At 35.3% G+C, this 26,639-nt stretch overlaps 1 protein-coding gene across 7 annotated transcripts in view; it reads left to right on the plus strand.

Moving 5' to 3' along the window:
* The window catches only part of CNKSR2 (connector enhancer of kinase suppressor of Ras 2), a 284,901-nt gene that overhangs the window by 174,179 nt on the left and 84,083 nt on the right, over positions 1–26,639 (plus strand). For 4 of the 7 annotated variants that reach the window (XM_019755412.2, XM_019755415.2, XM_074324052.1 and 1 more), the window contains 2 exons: positions 15,242–15,331; positions 16,911–17,125. In XM_019755412.2, the coding sequence (XP_019610971.1) occupies positions 15,242–15,331; positions 16,911–17,125 (305 nt within the window). The remainder of the gene's footprint in view (positions 1–15,241; positions 15,332–16,910; positions 17,126–26,639) is intronic. The other 3 variants (XM_019755413.2, XM_019755416.2, XM_074324054.1) reach the window with 1 other exon arrangement.

Consider the following 26,639-nt stretch of genomic DNA (forward strand, 5'->3'; position numbering starts at 1 on the left):
AGTTCACATTTGATATTTTCTGAAAGTGTCAGTAATTTAACTTGTTAGCACTCATGTGATACCTTAAAATGCAGTGTATTATTCCTTTAGCCTTACAGTGTTCAACTTAGTTCTTAGTCATAAATATCCTTATCATGAAGTATATGAACATAACCACTATTACTCTCCTATTTTACATCCCAGGTTACCTGTTTACTCAAAGTGGTTTAGAGTTAAAATGATAAAGAGTCTAGATAGGATTTTGAGAAGCAAAGGAGAAACATGATATAGTGCTTAGTATCGACTTTTTGGTTAAATATATATGTACTTGTATTCTTTTAGTGCATCCATATTTTAAAGTTAAGTATATAAGACAAAAATATTTAGGAAAGCTCTGTTATTAGACATAATGACAAAGAAACACAGATGTAAAGAAAAATACTTGAAAATGTCCCAATTGTGAGGTTTAAAATATATTTACTAGAAAGTAAGTAAATAATGCCTGCGGTGTTTTCATGTATGACAGGCACTGTTCTATTAAGACTTTAAAAGGCATGAACCCATTTAATCCTCATAATAACCTGTGAAGTAGATATGAATAGAATCCTTATTTTACAGAAGGGTTAAATAACTTACCCAACTAGTAAGTGGTAGAGCTGGGATTAAGTACCCATAGATATTTGTTGATTGTACTACCAGTGAACTAAATGTGATGAAAATAATTTGGTAAATTGTAGGAAAATAATTCCCCCAAATCATATTACTCCTTCCAAATTCAAGATTTGATTTCAAGAAAACAGAACTAGGTCTGATATTATATGTTCTTGCACATGTTGTTTTGTATTTACTGGCACTGTAATAAACATGCATTTACATAGACATGGCCCTGACAGACTTTAGGAAAATATGGCTAAATTGAAGGATAAAATTGGCAACAGTGTGTTATGTCCTTTTTAAATCAGAGTGCATAAAATAGGGTTTACTTTCCCAAAAAGATAGACAAGAATAATTTCTGGAAACCCAAGTACAGTTGGGGAAGCAACCTAAATTGGTGGTTACTAGCATTACTGGCTGAAGCCTCAGCCATACTTGGTAATCCTGTCTGCCGTGTAATTACCCCAGTGTGGACTGGGGATGTTACTCTAAGCCTCAATTTTCTCATTTGTTAAATGAAGATAATAATATCTGCCTCATTGACTTTTTGTGACTTTAACACATTGTGAATTGCCTGCAAAGTGCCAACTATGTGCTAGGTATTTATTTTCACTGTTGTCATTATTACGTAGAAACTTTAATGTTGCTAAGAAGATAGATCTTAAGTATTCTCACCACAAAAAAGGGTGTAACTGAGGTGATGGAGGTGTTAAATAGCTTGATTGTGCTAGTCATTTCACAATGGATATGTATATCAAGTCATCATGTTATATATATATTTTTTATTTGTCAATCATACCTCAATAACCTGGGAAAAAACAATAAAAGAACTCAAAGAGCCCAACGTGTAAATAAAAATAATAAGACATTTTAAATTTTTGAAGAATAAGATGGGGTGAATAAACGGTTAAATAAAAAAGGAAACTTTCATGTGACATTAAAAAAGGGAAGAAAAGAAGAGCATTAAATCACTTTAACTATTTGATCTCATCTGCTCATGTTTCAAAGGCAAAGGTTCAAATTTGATGAGCTCATTTGCTTGGCAACTTTTCAGCATGATAATATTTCTCCTCAGCTTTCCCTTTTTGCTCTCTATTCACAGACTCCTTGTCCTTGCTATTCCATCATAGCAAATTTCTACCCGTATGTATAGAAACCTGCTAAAAGGTAGATATAGTTGTCTGAGTCCCTTTGTGGCCATGACTGGTCATATTTTATAAGAATAGGAGGAAAACATATTTTTACAATAATATTACAGTATTATTAGTTTGAAGCAATCCATACCTTTTCTAATTTATTGAAAGTCTAAGACCTCACAAAAAGCACATGAATGCATGCAAAACTAGTGTTTTAGAAATGCTCCTCATAAATGTTATTTGTACACATTATGCATTGAGAAAAATTAATTTCTGTAACATGACACCTGACCATTTCCCACTCAAACCAAGTCCTGTGTCCTGTTTATCCACATGAATAGCAATTGGCTTAAAATGACTGACAGCAGCATGATGGAGGGCCTATGGGCAATGACACCGTAAACTGAGTTTTATCAATATGAGGTGACAGTCTTGTCTGTAGGTCCCAGGATCTCTTATCGTACTTCAAAAGCACCTTTCCTCTTGTCTTACAACTTCATTCTATCGTTTGGTCAGTTAAGTTATAATTAACAGAATTATTTCAAACATTTCTTGAAGTATCAAGTATATATAATACATTCACACTTACTTATTTCCAAATACAAGCCTGCTCTCTTTCCTGTGACTTTTGAATATAAATTATCCCCCTTATCAGATAAAAATTCAGCAGTCATTCATCAGTTATGCTAGAGAGAAAAGAAAAATGGGATTCTAACCACGGAAAATTTCTGTGTTCAAATAAAATGTACCACTTCCAAAGAAGAGCTAACCATAGAAATATAAATTAGTCAAAAATGCAGAAATATGAGATGTATACTATGCTCACAGGAATTCTATTTGATATATTTTGTAAAGACTTCATGTTGGTTAGTTTCACAGAATAATTTTGAACATCAAGCTGATAGTGATAAGGGGCTAGTATTTGAAGAAAAAGTAGTTCAGCAATATTTGGGCACAGAAATAGAAAATACTCTGTTCCTGATGTAAAAATTAGAGTAATCACCTAGGGAAGGCACTCTTTCTCAATTTGTATAATTTTACTTGTAGAAATAGCAAATCATCAGTTTTGAGGTCCTATAGACCTGAATTTGGTGTCACCGCTTGGTCTTTGATAACTGATTGACCTTGAACTTGAGCCTTAACCTCGTTATGCTTTTGTTTCCTTTTCTGCAAAATGGAGTAGCAGTACTACTCATAGTGTTTTTATGAGGATTTAACGAGATGTAATGTATGTCAAATACTTAGCACTGTTCTTGCCTCATAAAATGTGCTCAAGAAATGGTGCGTAAGGGGCATAATAAATTACTGTTACTCATATATAAAAACATCCCAAAGATTATCAAGTGCTGATGAATCAAGATAACACTTCCTCCTCTCCTACAGAGGAACTTAATAAATGACAAAGGGCTAGAAGTATTCCCTCAGTTTCGTCCCTACCCAGTAACTAGCCATTCAAATCATAGCAATTAAAAGAAATATGAATAGAGTTTATCCCTTTCTTTTGGTTTGGTTTTGAAAAGCAGAAGGAAGAGCATTCAAATAGATAATAACACTAGAAACTGATCCAAGTTTTTTTTTAAAGTTCCATTATAGAAATCACTAGCTCATATGCTAGGCAGAAGAGCCTAGTTATAACCTCATAGCATCAGAATTCTGAAAACAATTCAGACTCCGCACCTTTTCCTTCATTTCTTTTTTTTCTATTAGTTTCAGGTCTGCAAAACAACATAGTGATTAGATATTTATATACCTCACAAAGTGATAACCCCAATAAGTCTATTACCCATCTGACACCATACATAGTTACTACAATATTATTGACTGTATTTCCTATGCTGTACTTTATAACCCTATGACTACTTTTTAAATTATAGTTGACATTCGATATTATTTTATATTAATTTCAGGTATGCAGCATAGTGTATATATATATATATATATATATATATATATATATATATATATGAGGGCGCAGCTCTCAGTGACCCATGCGGGAATAGAACTAGCAACCTTGGTGTTATCAGCACTATGCTCTGACCAACTGAGCTAACTGGTCACCACATACATTTATATAATTTATAAAGTGATTCCCCCTGATAAGTGTAGTACTTATCTGACACTCGTATACGTAGTTTTTAAATATTTTTCTGTTTGTAAATCACATTTTTTTAACTTTTATTAAATTGATTGGGCTGACATTGGTTAGTTGGTTAATAAAATTATATAGGTTTCAAGTGTACATTTCTATAATACATCATCTATATATTGTATTATGTGTTCACCACCGAGTCAGTTCTCCTTCCATCACCATGTATTTGATCCCGTTTACCCTCATCTACCACCCTCCTCCCCCCTTACCCTCTGGTAACCACTGAACTATTGTTTATGTCTATGAGTTTTTGTTTGTTTGTTTGTCTTGTTTGTTTATTGCTTTCAGTTTTATATCCCACATATGAGTGAATTCATATGGTTCTCGACTTTTTCTGTCTGACATATTTTTGCTTAGCATGGTAATCTCAAGATCCAGCCATGTTGTCACAAATGGCAGTATTTCACCTTTTCTTGTAGCTGAGTAGTATTCCATTGTATATATGTACCACATCTTCTTTATCAAATCATCTATCAAAGGCCACTTTGGTTGTTTTCATGTGTTGGCCACTGTGAATAATGCTGCAATGAACATAGGGGTACATATATCTTTACAGATAAATGTTTTCAGATATTTGGGGTAGATACCCAGAAGAGGGATTGCTGGGTCATATGGTAATCCTATTCTTAATTTTTTGAGGAACCTCCATACTGTTTTCCATAGTGGCTGTATCAATTTACATTCCCACCAGCAGTGTATGAGGGTTCCTTTTTTCCCACAACTTCTCCAACACTTGTTATTATTTGCCATTCTAACAGGTGTGAGGTGGTATCGCGTTGTGGTTTTGCTTTGCATTTCCCTAATAGCTAGTGAAGTTGAGCATTTTTTCATGTATCTCTTGGCCATTTTCTATGTCTTCTTAGAAGTGTCTGTTCAGGTCCTCTACCCATTTTTTAATTGAATTGTTTGGCTTTTTTGGTTATTGAGTTGCATGAGTTCTTTATATATTTTGGATACGAGCCCCTTATTGAAGGAGTTGTTTGCAAATATCTTCTCCCATTCAGTTGGTTGCCTCCTTATTTTGTTGATGGTTTCTTTTGCTGTGCAGAAGCTTTTTAGTTTGATATAGTCCCATTCATTTATTTTTGCTTTTACTTCCCTTGCCTTTGAAGTCAATTTTATAAAATCCTCTCTTAAGACCAAGGTCCATATGTTTAGTACCTATGTTTTCTTCTACGCAAGTTATTGTTTCAGATCCTATATTTAGGTCTTTGATCCATTTTGAGTTATTTTGGTGTATGGTGACAAATAGCAGTCTAGTTTCATTCTTTTGCACACGGCTTTCCAATTTTCCCAGCACCATTTGTTAGAGAGGCTTTCTGTTCTCCATTGTGTTTTTGACTCCTTTGTCAAAATTATCTGCCCATATATATGTGGGTTTATTTTTGGATTCTCAGTTCTGTTCCATTGGTCTGTGTGTCTCCTTTTCTGCCAATACCATGCTGTTTTGATTATTGTCACTTTGTAGTATAAATTGAAATCAGGGAGTATGATATGTCTGGCCTTGTTCTTTTTTCTCAGGATTGCTTTGGCTTTTTGGGGTCTTTTGTGGTTCCAAACAAATCTGATGATTTTTATTCTATTTCTTTAAAAAATGTCGTTGGGATTTTGATAGGGATTGCATTAAATCTGTATATTGCTTTGGGTAATATGGCCATTTTAATTTTGTTGAGTCTTCCAATCCATGAACACAGAATATCTTTTCATTTCTTTGTGTCGTCTTCAGTTTCTATTAATAATGTCTTATTGTTTTCAGTGTATAGGTCCTTCACATCCTTTGTTAAGTTTATTCCTAGGTATGTTATGATTAAAACACTTAATAAAATGGGTATAGAAGAAAGGTAGGTCAACATAATAAAGGCCATATATGACAAACCCTCAGATAATATCATACTTACTGGTGAAAAACTGAAAGCATTTCCTCTAAGATCAGGAACACGACAGGGCTGTCCCCTATCACCATTGCTTTTCAACAGTGTTGGAAGTCCTCGCCAGAGCAATCAGGCAAGAGAAAGAAATAAAAGGCATCCAAGTGGGGAATGAAGAAGTCAAATTGTCACTTTTTGCAGATGACATGATTCTTTATGTAGAAAACCCTAAAGACTCCACCAAAACCTATTTGAGATAAGAAACAAATACAGTAAAGTTGGCAGATACAAAATCAATGTACAAAAATTCATTGCATTCCTATAAACTAACAATGAAATTTCAGAAAAGGAAATGAAAAAAACAATTCCTTTTGCAGTTGCAACAAAAACAGATCACACACCTTTTTAAAGTTTAAGATTGGTTTCTAAAAAGAGAGGGAGAGGAAAGTAGAGAAAGAGAAAATAATTTGCAAAGTAAAATAGTTGGAGACTCTCAAAGAAATGAAACCTGGCAAAAAGAGATCACCCTGAAAGAATTTAAGATACTATTGTAGGTAATGGATAAACAGAAAGATTAAGAAAAAAGCTATTAATAAAGTTCCAGAGTATTAATATGTGGATAAAATGGAAAGATTAGCAAATCAAATCAACAATGCTGATGCAACTATCAGAGGAAAAAAGAAACTCTTCAAATGAATTAACAAAAAGATATGAACTAGGTGAAATAGTGCTTCCCTTAAAGACAAAATGAACAAGCCAAGAACAGAAACACTCTAACTCAGTGATTCTCAACTGTGGTCAGTATTGCCCCCCAGAGGACCTGGCAATTTCTGAGGACATTTGTAGTTGTCATAACTGGGGGTGAAAGTGCTACTGGCATCTATTAGGTAGAGGCCCAGGATGCTACTAAACATCCTGTAATGCACAGGACAGCTCCCAACAATAAACAATGATCGAGTCCCAAATGTAAAATGCTGCTGTTGAGAAACCCTAGCTAATTTGAGAAGAATCAACTGCAGATAAATTGAATGCAAAAGTAGGTATATATGACTTGAAAATCAAAGAGCCCTTGTATGACTCAGGGCCAATTGCCCTTTTGTTTTCATTCAAAGAATCTAGGAAGTTATTGCTCAGGAAAGATAGACCTACATTTATTCACAGTTAGCATATTTTCTAGGCCGAAATAGTATACCCATTGTCCCTAGTTAAAATCAGAATGCATTTTCTCTGTGGGAAAAAATGTAATAAATGGCAGCTAGGAAAAATTTAAATAGAGTGGTTAGTGTTAGCTTTGAAATCACAACATGGCTTACATAATCCAGCATTTTCCTAAATATGTTCTTCAGGTTACCAATTCTGAAAGAGAATTTTTGTGAAAAAAAGGTTATGTGGTTGAATAAGATTGAGAAACTGAATATTTTATCCCCTTCTTGGAGATTAATAAATGTACACTGTGGCATACTAAAGGGTTTGAAAGTCTTGTTGAATTTTAGTTAGCTTATTGTTTCTGAAATATATTTGTACATTGAATCTTTTTTTATTTTGGTCACAAAATACTTACTAAACTTTCAGTGGAACTATTGTTTGATGGAATATATTTTGGGAAATGCAGAAATAGACGTTGGTAGCTCCTTTTAAAGACCCATATACCAATGATAAAATGGCTTTGTAATTCACATTCCAAACAGCTGACTTACGGATAAGCATTTGAAAAAACTTAAGTTGAAGCCTACCCTAGCAGACGGTTCGTTGAATGTCATCTTCATTTTTTATCTTGCAAAAAATCCATTTTCTAGAGTAAATCTTATTTGTGGTAAAAGTCCCAACTGAAGTAACAAATACTAACTGGAAGGATCAGTGAGTGCTTGGTGTTCTATACTCCAGGCTCCATAGAGAATTACTGGTATCACTGCAAAACAATTTGCTGGAAATCATGGAGGATGTAGATCCCTGAAGATAGACAATGTCAAGTGTTGCATCCAATCTAATTAAAGAAGAGGTGACTAAACATTGCAACACTGATTATCTTAATGACTGAAGACATTAGAGCAAATGATTAAAACAATATACAGCCATTTAGAAGTATACATATAACAACCTAGCATTGTTGTATAAGTAACACATCATATCAACCCAATCTGTTTTCCATCTTTTTTAAAGGATGGACAGCAAATACAAAGTTACAGCCATGGTTTGTGTGCTAATCCTCCATTAGCTCTTCACCTAGCCTTAAGCATTTTTTGCAACAGTTGCAAACTGACTGGGGGGACACTTAAACAACAACAACAAAAACAGTAATCAGACATGTCATTGAATTATTTTTGAAGAAAAATTAATTGGATTTTTCTTTAAATACAATGGTCTTGAATTCATCACTAAGTCAAATTGATGTAGTGAAAAGAGCACTGGGATAGGCAGTTGGAAGTCTGTATTTACAGGCTGACTTCAATACTGATTTTCAGTGAAATCCTGAGAAATTAACTTCGGTGTGTCCTAAGTTTTTCATCTCTACCTTTCTTGCTAACTTCACTGACTAATAGGATCCCAAAGGAAAAAAATATGTGAAAGGAATTATAAAGTTATTATAAAATGTGATTTTGTTTATTTCAATTGAGTCATCAACTGATGGTCTTAATCCTTGTCTTGTTTACTTTTCATGAGAAAGGGTGACTATCTTTCATTTGTTAAGATTTTCAAGCTACTGCTTTACTAAGATTTAAAAAATAGATTGCTTTAATTTGTAGTTATTTAACTTGAAACAGGATGATTTTAACCAAAAAATATTTGCATGCCCATATGTCATCTTTCTTGTCCACATCTATTGCTGAGCACAGCAAGGGGCAAAAGTATATTAGCAGAGCTCTTTTTTTTTTTCTTAACCTGCTTCCAGAAGGAGCTAGGAACTCTTTTGTCACTTAGTATTTAAGCCATCTGAATTCTTCCCAGTCTCACCACACCCTCTAATGTAGAAAAATCGTCTCTATGCACATAGGCAACATTTCAACTAGGAAAACCAATCTTTCAGAATTCCAATGTGTAGAGCACATTCTTTCTCTTGGTGAAATGTTTAGAAAAGATAATTTGGTTCAAAATATAATTAGCCTTGGCATCAAATGTTAAAGGTTCCATGTAATATTTGATGCAGTTCAAATTTTCTCATTCAACAGTTTTCATTCCTCTGCATTTAAAATCTAGATCACTTATTTAGAAAGCAATAGGAAAATTCACAAACAAGGTATAGCAATTTTTAAAATATGACCCTAAAAATCAAAGTGCCCATTCTTACTTATTTTATTAAATCAAGCTATGTTGCCTTTAACCTTAAAAAAATACTGACTTTCCATTTAGTTCAGTTTTATTCCTTTTTAAATGTGTGATTCTCTACCTTAAATAACCTTGGGATGTTTTCCTAGAAATGCAGTCAACCATCTGAAAGTAATTTTTCTGTCTGGTATGTGGGAAATTTGAGGGGTGTATGTGGCATGCTTATAGCTTAACATTCCTTACTATACTCATTTTCATCAAAATATTGGCTAAATATTCAGAACAGATGTGTATATGTGTGTATATGTATATTTTTTTTCTTCTTAGACTGTAGAGAAAGATTTTTTTGTGAGTATTAAAGGGTCTGTCAGACTTTAATTTCTCTGCGGTCTTTTTTCCTTTGGCAACTGTAAGAGAGAAGATTGCTTCTCAGGTGCTATTAATCACCCTGAAACTTAATGATTTTAGCATATTATGGGAGAGAGTTTTTTAAAAAGACACAATTGAAAAAAAGTAGCAATGTAGTGTTTCAACAGAAATCATGGGTAACTTAGTATGGGAATGTTTCTAGATAAGAAATCAGGAGGCAGGACTTTTAGTTCTGACTTGTTTACTAAACAGCTGTCTAAGGCTCAATTTGTTAGAAAAATGTAGGAGGTTCGTCAGGTTGACACAGTACTACCTTCCTTCCAAAGAAGCAAGAGAGGGAGAGAAGGACAGAGAAGTACAAGTAAGAGGAAGGGGAATGGAAAGTTGACAGGAGGAAGGAGAAGGAAACTATGAAAATAGAAACCACTTGGACTTTTTTTGGTCCAGTGTATGAGGAAGGTTCCCTGTTTACTTTCTTAATAAGTAAACAGTCAAAAACATTATGCAGTTACTATGTTTAAGACACTGTGCTACGTGCTAGAGATACCACAATAAACAGAGAAATTTCTCTCCCTTGTGAAATGTACATTCTAGAAGTGAGACAGAATTCAAGCAACTAACTTAATAAATACTTTTTTTTTAAACTATCACTGGCATGCTATGAAGAAAAACTACAATTTGAACAAATGCAGAGAAACCCCATCTAGCATAAGAGGTTCAGGAAGTGTCCCTGAGGAAATTACATTTTTGCTTAGATTTGAAGGATGCATGTGAATTTAGAAAGAGAAGAGGGGAGGAAAACCAGAGGACAGTGTCCTGCGTGCCAGGTAAAAAAAGTGTTTCAAGAAGGGAGTAATCCTCTGTGTCAAATGCTGCAAATAGGTCACAGAAGTCAAGGTTTCTGAGAATCATCTCTTGGATTTAACAACATGGAGACACTAGTCACCTTGACAATAGCAGTTTTGCTGGAATTGTTGGGGCAAGAGCTTAACTGGTGAAGGTTCAAGAGAAAGGAGGAGATTCCACATATAAGAGAGGTCATATAGTATTTGTCTTTCTGCATCTGGCTTATTTCACTTGACATAATGTCCTTAAGGGTCATTCATGTTGTCACAAATGGCAAAATTTCTTTCTTTATGGCTGAAAAATATTCCATTAAACAATTTACACATATACCACATTTTCTTTACCCATTCACCCACTGATGGACACTTAGGTTGTTTCCATAACTTAGCTATTGTAAATAATGCTGCAGTGAACATAGGGGTGCAGCTATCTCTTCAAGATACCAATTTCATTTCCTTTGGATCTATACTCAGAGGTAGTGTTGATGAATTTTATGGTAGTTCTATTTTTAATTTTTTGAGGAACCTCCATAATGTTTTCCATTGTATACTTGAAATTTGCTAAGAGAGTAGATTTTAAGAGTTCTTACCACATACATACTACACACAAAAATATGGTAAACTACCATATGTAATGTAAAGGATATGTTAACTTGTTAACTTGATTGTGGTAATCATTTCACAATGTATATGTATATTAAATCATCACATTGTGCACCTTAAAAATTATGTTGCACAACCTTAATATAGAACATTTTTATTTTTCAATCTTACCTCAATAAAGCTAGAAAAAAAGAGAGAGGAAGAGAAAAAGAATTGGAGACTGAAAATATAAATGAGGCTTTTAGGAATTTTTCTGTAAAGGGGAGCAAAGAAATAAGGTGGTAGTTGGGTGGTGGTTAGGGAGTGAAGAGGTTTGTTTGTTTAAGACAGGCAAAATTACAGCATGTTTGTATGCTAGTGGGAATCATTGGGTAGAAAGGGAACAATTGATGCAGCATGAGAAAGAAGGGAAGATTGCTCAAGACCTGTCCTTAAGTAGGTAAGAGGGACGAAGATCCAGTGAACAACCCAGTAATTTGGAATATCCCTAATGTCTAGCACCCTTTCATTCAAGCGTTCAAATGAAATTTAATGAATACCTGCTCTGGGTCAGAGTCTTTGCATGGAACTTCCATAACAAAGATATAGAAGACCTACTTTCTGCCAAAAAGTAGAAAAACCTATAAACAGACAGATACAATACACTATAATAAGGATTGTATGCCAGAGGCACTAGGAAAGACTAAGGGAGCCCAGGAGAATAAGCAATTAACTCTGTCCAAGGGAACTGTGGCATTTGTAATAGTACTGAAAGTGCTTTATTATTTAATGAAAAGTTTATTTTCAAGCAATTCTGTACACTAGTATTGAAGAATAGCATATTTCAGATGGATCATTATAAAACACTCCATCATTGTCAATATTCTTAAAATTACATTCATTGTTCTATTTGTTTAATTATAGCTATAAATAGTTTATAATTATTAATTTAAGAAAACTGCTTACCATCAATTTCAGAATAAAATTCAAACAAAATCCAAAAATACTTATTTTTTACCTCTACTGCATGTATTAGAATAAGTAAGAAAAACAGCACACAATTCTTGCCTCTATGGAGATCCCAATTAGAAAGCTCCAGATGTGCAACCAATAGGAAAAACCAGGTAACAAAATAGTAGTTTAACTATGAGACACTAGCATAAAGATATCACAGGGCTTAGGACAGGGTGTCAGATGAACGCCACAATTAATGAATGTTTTATGCTTAGAGGAATAAAAAATTACTCAAAGAGGAAATGGTTAGCAAAATTTTTAAATAGGCTCTTCATTTTTTTCTATATTCTTGACTATTATTAATTTTAATCACAAACAAGTGTAACTGCTTATGGAGACATCTTAAAATTTTCCAGATTATTTTTCAGATATATTAATTTATGTCCATTTGTGTAGGAATGAGTCAGATGGATTTAATTTAATGAGCCTTAAAAAGTCATACAAGCATAAAAATATTTTGAAAATATTAATAATAGTGTACATTTGATTTAAATCTATCAATAATGCTGATAGTACTCTTTTGTTCTCTTTACCAACAGCATCAAACCATAAAGTTTCCATTTGAACTTTGCTATTATGGAATTAAAATACTGCTGTACATGCAGTGGCATACATTTCCAAGCTGCAATCAAAGATCTGTGTAATTGGAATTAGAAATAATTTAACCCGTTGTCTATTTTTCAATTTGCCAAAGATGGCTGTTTATATATGTTATTACTTTAAATGTTTACATCTCTTTCAGTATTTTAGTATAATGAAAAATTTATAAAAGGAGCAATACTTAAAAGCAACATTATTTGTTATAACTAAGCAAATAATACTTTACTTTTTAAAATACTTATTTTGATTTGTATTGCTAAATTCAAAGTAAAAGCAAAAGCTTGATGTCCTCCAAAGGTAAATTTTAATAGACTTTTTATCTCATCTTTTTTGTTGTTCAATATATTTTCCTCAATTTTGTATTAGTGTACAGCATACTTCTGTTTTTAAAAAAATCACCCCATGAAAAGTCAGTTATTAAATCTGCAAAATTTTTTCCTAGGTTAATAATATAACCAGACATATCAAAGGCTTAATCATATGCCTCAATAACTTCGCTCCATGAGAATCTCAGAGAAAATAGCCTCAAAATACAATGAATACAATTATATATTTTGTATCCTCTGTGTGACGTATGTTTCTTCTTGTTTTTGAGCACATATATTTCACTCCAACCAACCAATCAATTCTTTTAAAAGTACCAAACTAGTTTTTATATGTATGTGTGTGTGTGTGTGTATATATGTGTATGTATATATATAGATATACATATCTATATATGTATATATAGATATATGTAAAATATAGAGCAAGTAAAACAACTGCTTATTTATTGAAGTTTTACTTTTCAGAAGGTTTTCTTGTTGACATGTAGAAACTGTTAGAGCTCTTAACTGCTTCAGTTTCAGTGCCCATGCTGAAATGGAGTGTATTTTAAATACCAGACACTAAAGAAATTTTTGAAAATAAAGCATTCATAACATTGAAAATCTGGAGAACTGGTTATGCAAAGCAGTTGAATAGACATGACAAAAGGAGAGCTTTCCTAAAACTTTTACACCCCGCTTTGGGCAGAATATACTGACCTGCATCAAATCACCTAAATTCCCTCTGTGTAAGTATAGAGATCTACTCCATGAGAATTTTAGAATCTTAGGTGATCGTTTGTAAAGTTGTTTGCACACCTTGAAGGGAAGCTATTAAATAAACACTCCCTTTTGGGCTCATTAATAATTTTTTCATGTCCAGTTCATCTTCAGACTTTCAAAGAGTTTGGCAAAATATACTAAGTAAACTTTATCAGTATACATAATAATAAACCATAAGGTTGGCACATTTCCTTAAGAACAGAATTAGAAGTCTCCTAACAGGTTTTTTTTTAAATACTATATGGACTGATTATGGTAATTGATTGTGAAATTTAGCTGGGCAAGGAGGGAAGTGAAGACATAAGGTGACCAAGAGGTATGGGAAGGTGGGAAGATCGGTAGATTAAAGGAGGAAGGATTGTTGGACTTGGAGTGTTATAGGAGTGCACTAGAAATACAGAAAGTGGTAGTTGGAAAATGGGATCCTGCGAGGGAGTATAGCCTTTGCAGATTACAAGATTAAGCATATGGCCACAGGAATGGATAGAGGAGAGAACCTCAAGAAAGTGAGAGGCCAGAATATTGGAGGGTGGACATGGAAGTCACCAAGAATTATGGCAGAAGTAGTATTTGGGTGCCTGGGTCTGAACCCTAGTACTGCATACGTACTAGCTGTGTGTCCTTGGGCAAGTTACATAACCTGTCTCAGTTTCTTCATATGGTAAAATGAGGGTAATGACAGTATATTTCTCATAATTATGAGGATAAAACAGTTTAGTACTTATAAAGCCCTTAGACAGTATTGGCATAACTGTTATATTATTATGATCATAATCATCATCATTATTATGATCCAGTCCTGTGTGAGTCTGCTTTATTCATTCAAAATTTATTAAGCAACTCGTATATGCTAGGCATTGTGCTAGGTATCCTTTTTAAACTATTGTATTATTTTCTTTGGCTGTATTTTGCTGTGGGAATTTCAAGTTAGTCAAAAATAATACATCGCAGCCTCATCAAAAAGTTATCCTTGAAGTCTGTGCCATGAGTTCTGCTTGCTAAAGTAAAATGCTGTTTAATAAGAATACAGACCCAGAGGGAAATGGGACAGGCTAAAGCTCTGAATACTTAGAACTGGAAACTCGACTTATTCACAATAGCAAATGTGATGCATGGGGCAGACCCAGCTATAGGCCTTATTGCTGAGAGAATCTAGCCATATTGCTGAAGCATGGTGATATCTAAAATGTATATGGTAATAGGAGTTAGGAGGCCGTGAAGATGGGAAGCTAGCATTGTCTTCCAACATGAAACAGTGAGTTAATGTCCTGGCAGGCAGATTCAACACAAGGGGCTACTATCTTGGAGATTAGCTATCAAGATACAAACACTTGGGCAGGCGTTAGGGAATAAAACAAATCCAGTTAAAGAAAATGAAGTAAAAATCATTAAAATAATGATCCTCTTTGCAAAGGACCACCCTCAAAGTCTGGGGCTCCTAAGAGAGCAAGCCTGGGCTGTACTTTATTATTTATTAAAAAGTGCCTTATGTTTGAATTATCACCTGGCCAATTGCCACAGGCAGTTTCACCTTCTGGCTCAAAACACACATATTTTTCATCTACATAAATGCCAACCATAATGTTGCATATGAGTGAGTGTGTTTTGCAGAATGTAGCTAAAAATCAGTGTAAGTTTAAGCGGACATGGGGAAGAAAAACAATGTGATGTGAATTTTGTTCTCTGTGTTTAGGCAAGCTACGACCTATATCTATGCCAGTGGAATATAATTGGGTGGGGGACTATGAAGATCCAAATAAGATGAAGAGAGATAGTAGAAGAGGTAAGTGTTCTAGAATTTCAGTGTAGGCTGGGTTGTTGGAACAAAAAGCAATTTCAATGTTCTTTAAAGAGGATATTATGTATTCAGTGGAAAACTTTTCATTCTCTCACTGACTTTATGGTACACCCAAACCAATTCAGACCAACATTTGACTATCTTGATCTATTACTAAGTAGATATCTTCTCTGAATGCCTCCTAAGGGATTCAGGGTAGATAAGTATAATGTAAAAAAATGGATAGCTGATTGATATTTGAAGGTTAATATTTGGAAAACAAGGTCAGAAGTGTGAAACTGCATAAAAGTTCAGTGAATAGAAAGAGTTTGTGATCAGTCCCCATTGGTCCGCAATGCAACCTCACTACTTTTATATTAATACAACCTTAAAATGAGCATTGAAGCACATGGGTAAAAGCTAATAGAAACTGGGCCAGTGAGTCTAATGAAAACCATACAGATTTGGGGAAAAAAAAACTGTTTTATTTTGTTTTTTTCTCTTCTGTTTGCTGTTCAGGGTTATCTTCTTTCTTTGGGGGTGGGCTACACTTGAAGTATCTACCAAAAGTAAGTTTTTATGTTCGCTTATCCTGCTATTGAGGTGAGCAGTAAAGAGAGCAACCGAAAGTCTCACAACTAAATGGGATTCAACCAAGTGTAGATATGGAGGGCCCAGTGCATCATGCTGCTACTTCCACCTTCTGAAATCAGGAGTCATAGAGTTGTAGATGAAAAATAAAGCAAATCAAAACAAAGCAAAAAACAATTCATAAAACCTAAGCTCACCAAGCTTCCTTCACAATATGTTTAACCCATTTGCCTGTTACTTCTAGCCAATATACAGAATTTATTTCATTACTACACAGATCCACAGACCACACAGGGATAAGCAAGCATGAATATCTGCTTCATCAGTCTTCTTAACACTTGTTGTATGGAGCGGGCATTTCTGAAAATGTTGGTAAATACAGGAACATTGACAGATTCCTTTACATCTGTGTATTCATTTCATATTCCAGACTTTAGTTTCTAACCTCATTTGTTTTATAGAAGTAATCAAGAAAAAAATCAAACGAGAAACACTTATATTGCATCCCTGAGTCACTCTTTTGGGACGTCTTTGAGGAAAAAGCCTTATGAAGTACAAAATGCTGACTATCAATTAAAGCATAGGTGTTATGAACTAAGTTTCCTGACTATTGGTTCATAATGTGGGCTCTAACTTCTCCAGGGATGATAGCTAGCCTACCGAAGGTCAATGTTTGTCACCAACTTTTAGCAGAATCCCCCTGCGGGAGCTTGTTAAAATTTTTATGAGCCACACACCCAGAACTTATGATTCAGGTGATTCTGATATATTTGGTCCAGAGATAAAACTTAGAAATATAATCTATAGGCTGTCTATTTCTTATTGCCCTATGATCCCAAATAATTCAGATCCTCTATATTTCCACTACGTAGATATTTTATAAATCAAATCAAGTTACATTTCTGAAATGAAATCTAATAGCACCATTAGGAAAGAATGGTAAATTTGGAATATTGACATACTTATATTGGTATATTTATCTCTTTTTATATAGAAAACTCTCTACTCCGATACATGAGCAATGAAAAAATTGCTCAAGAAGAATACATGTTTCAGAGAAACAGCAAAAAAGACACGGGGAAGAAGTCTAAAAAGAAGGGTGATAAGAGTAATAGCCCGACTCACTATTCCTTGCTACCTAGTTTGCAAATGGATGCACTGAGACAAGACATCATGGGCACGCCTGTGCCAGAGACCACACTATACCATGTAAGTAAAATTTCAGACTCTGTGATACAGCTTTACTTGGGAGAATTCTTTGGGGTAAATTCCGGATTATCTTTATCCTACTGCCAGATTTGCACAAAAGATCTTAAGTTTAGAGTTTATGCCCTTAAAAAAAAAAGCACGATAGCTTATTGATTTGTTCTTCAGTTCATATGTCCCATGAGTTCAAATGTTATAGCAGGTTAGATTTTTAATGAAATAACCTAATATGCACAGAACTCATGGACAATAATAATTAATTAGCTGATTAATCATCAGTAAAATAATTAATTAGCAGATTAATCATCAGTAAAATAATACACCATGAGTAGTTAGCTATAAAATTCAACATGAAAGATAAGATTTTTAATATATTCATGATTTCATTTAAAAATGAGTGTCGACCTGACTTGGGGCATGGTGCTCGAGGTAAAAAGGGGAAAACATTGCATAGCGCTATAGAGAGAGGAAGACACACCAAGAGTCCCAGTATAATTTGACTTTTGTAATGGGTGGGTGCAAGAAGTACTGGAGGAACATAGGAAAAGGAGGGCCCTTCCCTTGTGGGGAAGTGAGAAAAGGCTTCAGAATGGGGAGCATTTGGGTGAAGAATGAAAGATGAAGAGCAGTATTGTGGGATGACCTATGGAGGTACGCCTCAAATGTGTGAGACTGTGGCATATTCTATGGAATTCAATTGGCTCAGAATTACTGGTTTGTTAAAAATTGAGGGACAGCTTGTAAGGAAGGGATAGTAGATGGGCCTAGAGAGATTGGTGGGCTTAGATTAGGAATTTTATGATTAAGAATTTAGGCTCTTTTCTGCAGTGATAAAGAGCTATTGAACAGTTTTGAGCTGGGGACTTGCATGAAAAGTTGTTGGATCTTTCTGGTGCAGAGCATCAATCAAGAAGAGCTAGGAGGCCAAAGGCAGGATCATTAAGGCCAGGCCAGGAAATGATGAGAAATTAGCACAATGGCAGTGTGGAGGCTGAGAATCTTGTTAACCAGAATATTCAATTGACAAAATGAACTTATTTTATACCACTTTGGTTAAAGGGGAGTTTGCTGTGCCAATGTAACTAGCTTCTGATTAGGAGCCATTGAAAAACATGGACTCCAAGTTTTTAAGCAACGTGAAAAACTGTGCTAATGCTCAGAGTATTAAAAATTTTTAATCTGTCACTGTTGGTAGAAGGCACACAATCTAGGTATACAAGGTTTGAAAGGTTTAATAACTTATACTTGCGTTGCTTTTCTGAGTAAATTTTTAAAATATTCTATAGCTCTCTCATAAAACTAGAGTGTAGAAAACTATTTTCATTTATTCGGATTGAGGTATCATGTTTCCCCGAAAATAAGACCTAGCCGGACAATCAGCTCTAATGCATCTTTTGGAGCAAAAATTAATATAAGACCCGGTTTTATTTTACTGTAATTTTGCTCCAAAAGACACGTTAGAGCTGATAGTCCGGCTATATCTTATTTTCAGGGAAACACAGTAGGAGTGCGCTTAGCACTCCTAGGGGGTCATTCTCTACCCCCACCCTGTCCTCAGTCACATACCCCCAACCCTCGTCCTCTCCAAGAGAGCAGTGCCCATATCAAAACCTGCTCCTCTAAATAACTGACAAATTATTGGTTTTTTTCCACACATATTTGCAGCCAGTCTGAAATCAATACTCTTAGCTGTATGAAGAGTGTCACTTTTGCTATCACGAGTCAGAAATGCTGTATGAACACTGAGCTCCCTCTAGAATCTGGTGCTCCAGTCATAAGTAATAGCCCGAACAAGGATCTAAACCTAAGAGACAGCTGGCCTATTCGAGAGGGAAGTTGGTAGTGAGAGATGAGGCTGGAGAGCAAAGAAGAGGCCACTTTACCCAGAGCATGTAAACTATTAAAGCTTGGATTGATCCTAAGAGGAATGATAAGCCATTGAAGGCACATTTAAACACTCGGCCTGGGCCATCCTGTCATGTACATCCGGACAAGAATATACTGTTTGAGAAAGGAAATTAGATGAATCTTGCAGACTTTGAGTTATTAAACCATGGAAGATAGTAAAAGGTGAGTCAATCTGGTAATCAGGAATATCGGGAGTATTCTCTAGGAGTATAAATTGTTACACCTTTCTGAAGGACATTATTTAGTTATACATACATATCAAGAACCTGGTCTAATCACTTCACTTCTTCAATTTTATTCCAAGAAAGAAATTAGAATCTACTTTTGCCTCCTTCTTTTATTATGTGTCCTGAGTCTATAACATCATATTTGCCAGATAGATAATATTTATCCCAACTGATTTTTGACAGAGGGGCAGTCCAGAGTAAGGAATATTGTTAATCATGAGGGAAGTCCTCCCATGTACCACTGACCCACTAATCCCTGATTGGAAGGCTGGATGCTTTCGAACTCTATTCTCTGGTTGTAAAAGAAGCTAAAGAATTGTTAGCCCCAAAGAGAATGTTAGATACCTATAACCAGTATTCAAAAAGAACATTCTCTAGTGGTTTTCTTTTTACTAGACTGTAAGTTCCCTTGAAGGTCTTACCTTGCACTTGTTTATTACTTTCACAGTTATCAAGGGAGTGTCCATATTTGTTTTGTCTTTTGAACCTCACAACAACCGTATTTGCAAATGACAAAAGTCAAACTCAGAAAGGTTAAGTGATTTACCAAAAGCTATGTTGCAAAAAAAGTGTAAGAGTAAGGAATAGAACCCAAATCACCTACTCCAGCGATCTTTCCACACTCTACCCTGGTACTGCATGCATGGTAGGCATTCCATACACAAACGACTTTGTACTTTAATGACTCAATGTGTGAATTTTGAAAAAGATTCACTTTAAGAAGCAGGTACCCTCATATGTTGATTTTAATAACATTTTTAATACCAAGATTGATTTGTCCCCAGATTTCTCTTTTGTTCTGTGTTACTATTTTTTATGAAGTTCGGAAAAACATACAGAGCTGTTGCTGCTATAAAGCACAAGTATTCAGTGTGATCTATTGCTGAGACTACAAAGTATTATACTTCAAATTGCCTGGACCTACACTTAAATGGTTGCTTCTTGTATTTCACAGGAATTCTTGCTTTATTGTTTTACCTGTTTATACATGCTTATTTAAAAATGAAAGGATTTTTCCTTATGTTGAATTTCTTGAAACAGAAGGTCAATATGAATATGTAATCTAATCACCATCACAATGAAACACTAATCTTCATTCTTGCCAGTTATTCCTTTGGATAACTCAGCCATTTTTAATGGAATAGTACATAAGTGGAAGAGGACTATGAAGATTGAGTACTGAGTTTCATAGGCTGCTATCTCTGCTGTAATACTGGCTCCATGTGGTCTCAGTTCAAATTTAGAGAAAATTTAGTTGAATTTAATAGCAGGATCATATCAACATTAAATACCCTTAAACAATTTACTGAAAGTGTGTGCGTGTGAGCATGTGTGTGGGGGGGTGTTCTTTACAAGAAGATCTAGATTATAATCCCACTTGGTCCGTTTTGGAAAGCAGCCCAATAAAAATACACAAAGCAAGACAAATACAGTTTTGCTTTAGTGTTTGACTCATTCCTTTTAGCAATTAGGGCAGAAACCTTTTCTTTTTTATTGGGCTGCTTTCCAATAAATTTAATAAAATAAAATAAAAATAAAATTAAAAATAAAAAAAATAAAATAAAATAAATAATAATAAAAAAAATTAAAAAAAATAAAAAGAATTCTTTTTTATTGGGGAAGGGGAATAGGACTTTATTGGGGAACAGTGTGTACTTCCAGGACTTTTTTCCACGTCAAGTTGTTGTCCTTTCAATCTTAGTTGTGGAGGGTGCTGTTCAGCTTCAAGTTGTTGTCCTTTCAGTCTTAGTTGTGGAGGGTGCAGCTCAGCTCCAGGTCCAGTTGTCGTTGCTAGTTGCAGGGGGCACAGCCCACCATCCCTGCGGGAGTCGAACCGGCAACCTTGTGGTTGAGAGGATGCGCTCCAACCACCTGAGCCATCCGGAAGCTCAGTGGCAGCTCAGCTCAAGGTGCCGTGTTCAATCTTAGTTGCAAGGAGTTCAAATACAGTGCTGAATGAAGTGGAGACAATCTGTTCCTGTCACGAACATGGACATGGACATGTTCTCCCTAGCATGTTCAGGGGAGAAAGATACTAAGCAGATGACCACATAAATACATGTATAATTATGATTCATAAGAAAGGTTTTGAAGCAAATGCACAAGGTGTTAAGACCGTAACAGGAGAAACTGATTTAGTTGATGGGGTGGACTTAGCTGCCCACCATCCCTTACGGGACTCGAGGAATTGAACTGGCAACCTTGTGGTTGAGAGCCCACTGGCCCATGTGGGACTTGAACTGGCAGCCTTTGGAGTTAGGAGCATGGAGCTCCAACCGCCTGAGCCACCGGGCCGGCCCAGAAATTTTTATGTAATAATAAAGAAGGTTTAGAAGTTTGTGATATTGTACAATATACAATTTTATTTTATTAATTGCATACATTTGTCATTCTGGTTTATACATTTTTTCTTAAACTTATTTAAAATGAAATCATTCACTGTGCCCTAACTACCCTGACCATTCACCAGTCTTTGCCAACTCTTTCCGTTTGGACATGCTGTTCCCTCTACTGAGAATGCTTTTACTCCTTCATTCACCCTGGCTGACTCCTATTTAAACCTGAAAGGGCAGAGACTTTCCCTGACCACTACCCCATAAACTAAATCAGTTTCTCCTGTTACGGTCTTAACACCTTGTGTATTTGCTTCAAAACCTTTCTTATGATTTGTAATTATACATGTATTTATGTGGTCATCTGCTTAGTATCTTTCTCCCCTGAACATGCTAGGGAGAACATGTCCATGTCCATGTTCATGACACGAACAGATTGTCTCCATTTCGTTCAGCACTGTATTTGAACACCCAATATAGGAACAGTACCTTATAAGCACTCAATAAGAATGTGATAAATAAGTGAATGACCGAGTGAATGAATGTGACAGGAACTTCAGTGTCATTTTCAGTATCTCTCAGTTGATGTCCTCAGCCTGCAAACAGAGCCACCTCCATGTCCCAGGGCAGCCCTGACCAGCACAAGCAGGACTTCAGCTGGGAGTGTATCAGTAGTGGGAATTGCCAGGAACTTATTACCATATACTCATTGTCCCATATGCCTGAGGACAGTCCTAGGGCTCTGAATGTCTTCTGTTGCATTTGTCTAATCCATATGACGAAATTCTACTTTGTTTAATTGATTAATACTCCATTTCACTCTGAGTGGATCCATTGGCCCCTCTTCCAAGGAGCATCTGGCTGTTTTACTGTTACAGACCACAGACCATGTGGAACCTGTCTCTGGCCATCCACCCATTTAAAAGAGTATTGGGAACACCTAGTAATTTATACTCACCATGTTGGGCTCCCTATCAAAGCAGGTCCCAGTTTGCACCTCTGATCAGGGTGATTTACAAGACTCCTCTGCTCCACACACACCACCAGTGCAACAGGATTAGCTTCCCGTCAGCCCCTGCCCCAGCTGCTCCACTCCAGTGCAGAGCTTCAACTCCAGCTACTTTCTGCTTTCTTCTATCACTGCCATGTCATTACGGAGGTCGTAGTATGCCTGTCAGCCAAGCATGTTATGGTATTTTTCACTCACTGATTCTCTGTCTGAAAATGTGGGAGTTGTTAGCTACCAAAGCCCTCTTCTGACCTGAGAGCACATGAAGGAAAGGCAGACAGCAGTGTGTGTGTGTGTGCGTGTGTGTGTGTGTGCGTGTGTGTGTGTGTGTCTGTTTCAAATGTCATGGTAAACACCTTTAGATAAAGGATGGATAGATTCAGGACTTTGTTTTCATTATGATATACATAATGCTATCAAACTAAAGCTGCTAAACTAAATTTATAAAATTATATATATATATGTATATATATATATATATATATATATATATATATATATATATATATATGTGTATATATATATATATTTTTTTTTTTTTTAATCTGTATACTGAGATGCCAGAACAAGTAAAATTTGATTAGGAATCTAGGCAGCATGCAGGTAAACTTTCATAAACTGAATAATGTGATTTTAGATGGCTCATTTAAAACAGATTTTGAGTAGGTGTTCAAAAATTTGGATAGTTCCTTTCATAACATTTCAACATTTGTGTGGTTTGACTTAGTTATTTAGGATATAACTGCAAACATGCAGTTGTTGTTTTACTTCTGATAAGTACTTTAGCCATTTTCATCAATTTCTGAAGGGATTTTTGGTGGAGTTCCTGGGGGAAGGAGGTGGAGAGCTGTTAAAAGACGTTTTATTTTGTTAAATTTAACAAGTAAATAAACAGACACTATTCTAAGTAACTTAAATTTTAACTCGTTAATCCTCGTAACCACCCTATGAGAAAGGTGCTGGCATAATCTCCATTTTACAGGTTAGGACACGACACTGAGGCACATGGATTAAGTAAGTAGTAGGTGATAGAGCCAGGATTTGAACATTAGCAGTCTGCCTCCTAGTGGGAATACTGTATTGCCCTTCAAAAAATAACGTAATTCATCAGAAACTCAACAACAATCCTGTGTAAAGCCCAATCTAAGTGCTGTGGAATCTATATAAACTAATAATATCACCACTGTGAATAATAATAGCTAACTTTTACCCATTGCTTACTAAGTTTCTATGCTAAGAATTTATATACATTATCTCACTGAATCTTCAAATTGACCTTGTGAGTTTTCTGTTATATCTATTTTGCAGAACTGAAACATAGCGTTTACAACTTGCTCATGGTCATAGCTAGAAAGTAGCAGACTTGAAATATGAGTCCAAGCAGTCTGGTTCCAAAATTTACATCTTTAGATGAATAAAGGCATTTCTGCTCCTAAGGATTTTACCATCTATAGAGAAGACAGAGCTATTATTATCACAAAGGTGAAAATATGCTATATTGTCGGCATGTAAACATAGTTAAATTTGTCTGCAGTTGTAAAGGTTGGTTTGTCTAATAGTTAGCTACCTGACTTAGATGCATTGTTTCAACATCAATGTAACTAAAGTAAGAGCAGTTAATTTTAGTGGCTAAAAAGCCATTTCTGAGCTAACAGTTGTCTGTAACAACCACTTTCTTCAAATTTTGACTTTATTCACCTAGACGACAGCCATAGGACAGTGTGACATGATGTTTCTCCTCACCAGCATGCATGCAGACATGTTAGACATCCATTCTAAATATTATTGAAATCGTATTTGTATGTATGTATTCTCTGATTCCTATGGATGACTTGATTATTTCTAGATGCCAAATTCGTAGTAGCACTGGCAAAGCCCTACATAGGAACAGCCTAGACTGTGAAAAGTGTTTCCCATTGGGCCACTTCACTAGAGAGTGATTCTCAAAGTATGGGCTGTCTTCCACAACCGGCTCCTGGTGGCTGAGGCCTGATGCACAAATGGCAGTCCTTTCTTTGATTCTTATAGGCAAATGACACATAATTTCACAGCCTTTCATTTCCCCTTGTGACTAGATAATGCTTTATAATAACCTACTAAATGATTTAAAAGGTTACAAATGGAATAATCATAAAATAACGCATTAGTAGAATTTACTGAATATTCTAATCCACTATTTTTTCCAACAAGTCTGGTATCCATGCAACCAAGCATGCAGTTGTGCTGCTGTGGCACAAGCTCAAGTATAGGTGGTTTGGGTTCACATGGTTTTTGGGAGGAATGCTATATTAATACATCATCAGGATTTTTTTTAATTACCTGTAGTTTTCAGTTGCTGGTTTTTGTCCATTATAAGTTATCATTAGATTTCATTACTATTGATTTAATTTGTTTTAGTTTCCCTGCTTTACCTTACAGTACCTTGTGATTCATGTTACCCACAATTTTCTAAAAATGATGCTATGAATCATCTATGCCCGACAGTACTTACACAGTCATTTTCTGTTGGTATCACCTAGTTACGTTTCTATTGAAAAGTGTGGACAAATGAACCACGGGGTCTATGGGTCTGTCTTTAGAGACAGTTAAGAACTGTTGAGACCCATTACCTTAGATATAGATAGGTGGTTTTAAAAAAGAAGAAATCTTAGCTTCTCTATAAATTTGAAATAGTTTATGGAATGCTAGTCCATGAACAAGTCTAGGAAGAAAATTCACTTCTGTTTGTGTTTCATGATCCCTTTAAACTAATAGTTATTTTTGCTTCCATACTTATGAAGGTTTTTTGTTTGTTTGTTTAACAAATCAACTGTCAGCACTGCCCCTCCCTCCCATTTTTGCATTTACCACCAAGTGGTGTACTTATAATTGAACTGGCTAGACTAGAGGGTTAAAAATAGAAATACTCTTGGGGGGGGGCAGTTAGCTCAGTTGGTTAGAGCATGGTGCTGATAACACCAAGGGTGCCGGACCAATCCCCACATGGGCCACTGTGAGCTGTGCCTTCCTGAAAAAAAAAAAAAAAAAAAAAAAAAAAAAAAAAAACAGGGAAAAATAGAAATCCTTTTTGTGGGTTTAAAGATTCACAAATATAAACTTTCAGTTCCAGACAAGGTGGAGCACACATTGTATTTTCTTTACCTTCTAATCACAATAACAACAACCAAAAAATAAAAATAAAAACTGGACACAATATATAAGTCATCTACCAGAAGACCCTGAAAGGTAGACAAAACAAGGCAGGCAGGCTAGGGACCTTCAGATCTGAAGAACAACCTAGCAGTGAGTTTCCTGGATTTTTTTTTTCTTGCTGGAGAAGCCTGCAACCTTAAAACATCAACACGCACAAACAAAATAGAGCTCCAGTAAAAGCCTGCTCTCTTTAGCCAAAGGATCAGGGGAAGGACATAACCTCTTAACAATACCTGCCTGGTCTCAAGGTGAAAACCATTGGAAAAGATCATGCTCCTTCTTGACCCCAACAGGTGTAAAAAGGGTCCATTCACTGAGAAGACATGATAATCTTAAATATATATGCACCAAACAACAAAGATGTTAAATACTAGAAGCAAAGTCCAAAAGAACTAAAAGGAGAAATTGACAGATCTATAATTATAGTTGGAGACTTCAGCGTCCCTCTCTCAGTAACTGATAGAGCCACTAAACAAAAACTCAGCAAGAATATGGAAGTACTGTATGACTACCCAACTACCTACCAACAGCATCTCACTGACTCCCAACAATAGCAGAATACATTCTTTTCAAGTGTGCATGGGACATTCATCAGGATAGACCATATCTTGGGTTAGAAGATAAACCTTAATTTTAAAATAACTAAAATCATACAAAAAATGCTCCCTAATTGTAATGGACTCAAATTAGAAATCAATAACAAATAATAAGTAAGTCTCCAACCACTTAGAAATGATAGAACACACTTCTAAATAATCCAAAGAGGAAGTCTCAAGGAAAATTGAATTGAATAAAGATAAAAACGCAACATATACTTAGGGGAAAATTTATAGCACTAAATGCTTATA

Source organism: Rhinolophus sinicus, chromosome X (genome assembly GCF_036562045.2).
Source record: "Rhinolophus sinicus isolate RSC01 chromosome X, ASM3656204v1, whole genome shotgun sequence".
Taxonomy (NCBI): domain Eukaryota; kingdom Metazoa; phylum Chordata; class Mammalia; order Chiroptera; family Rhinolophidae; genus Rhinolophus; species Rhinolophus sinicus.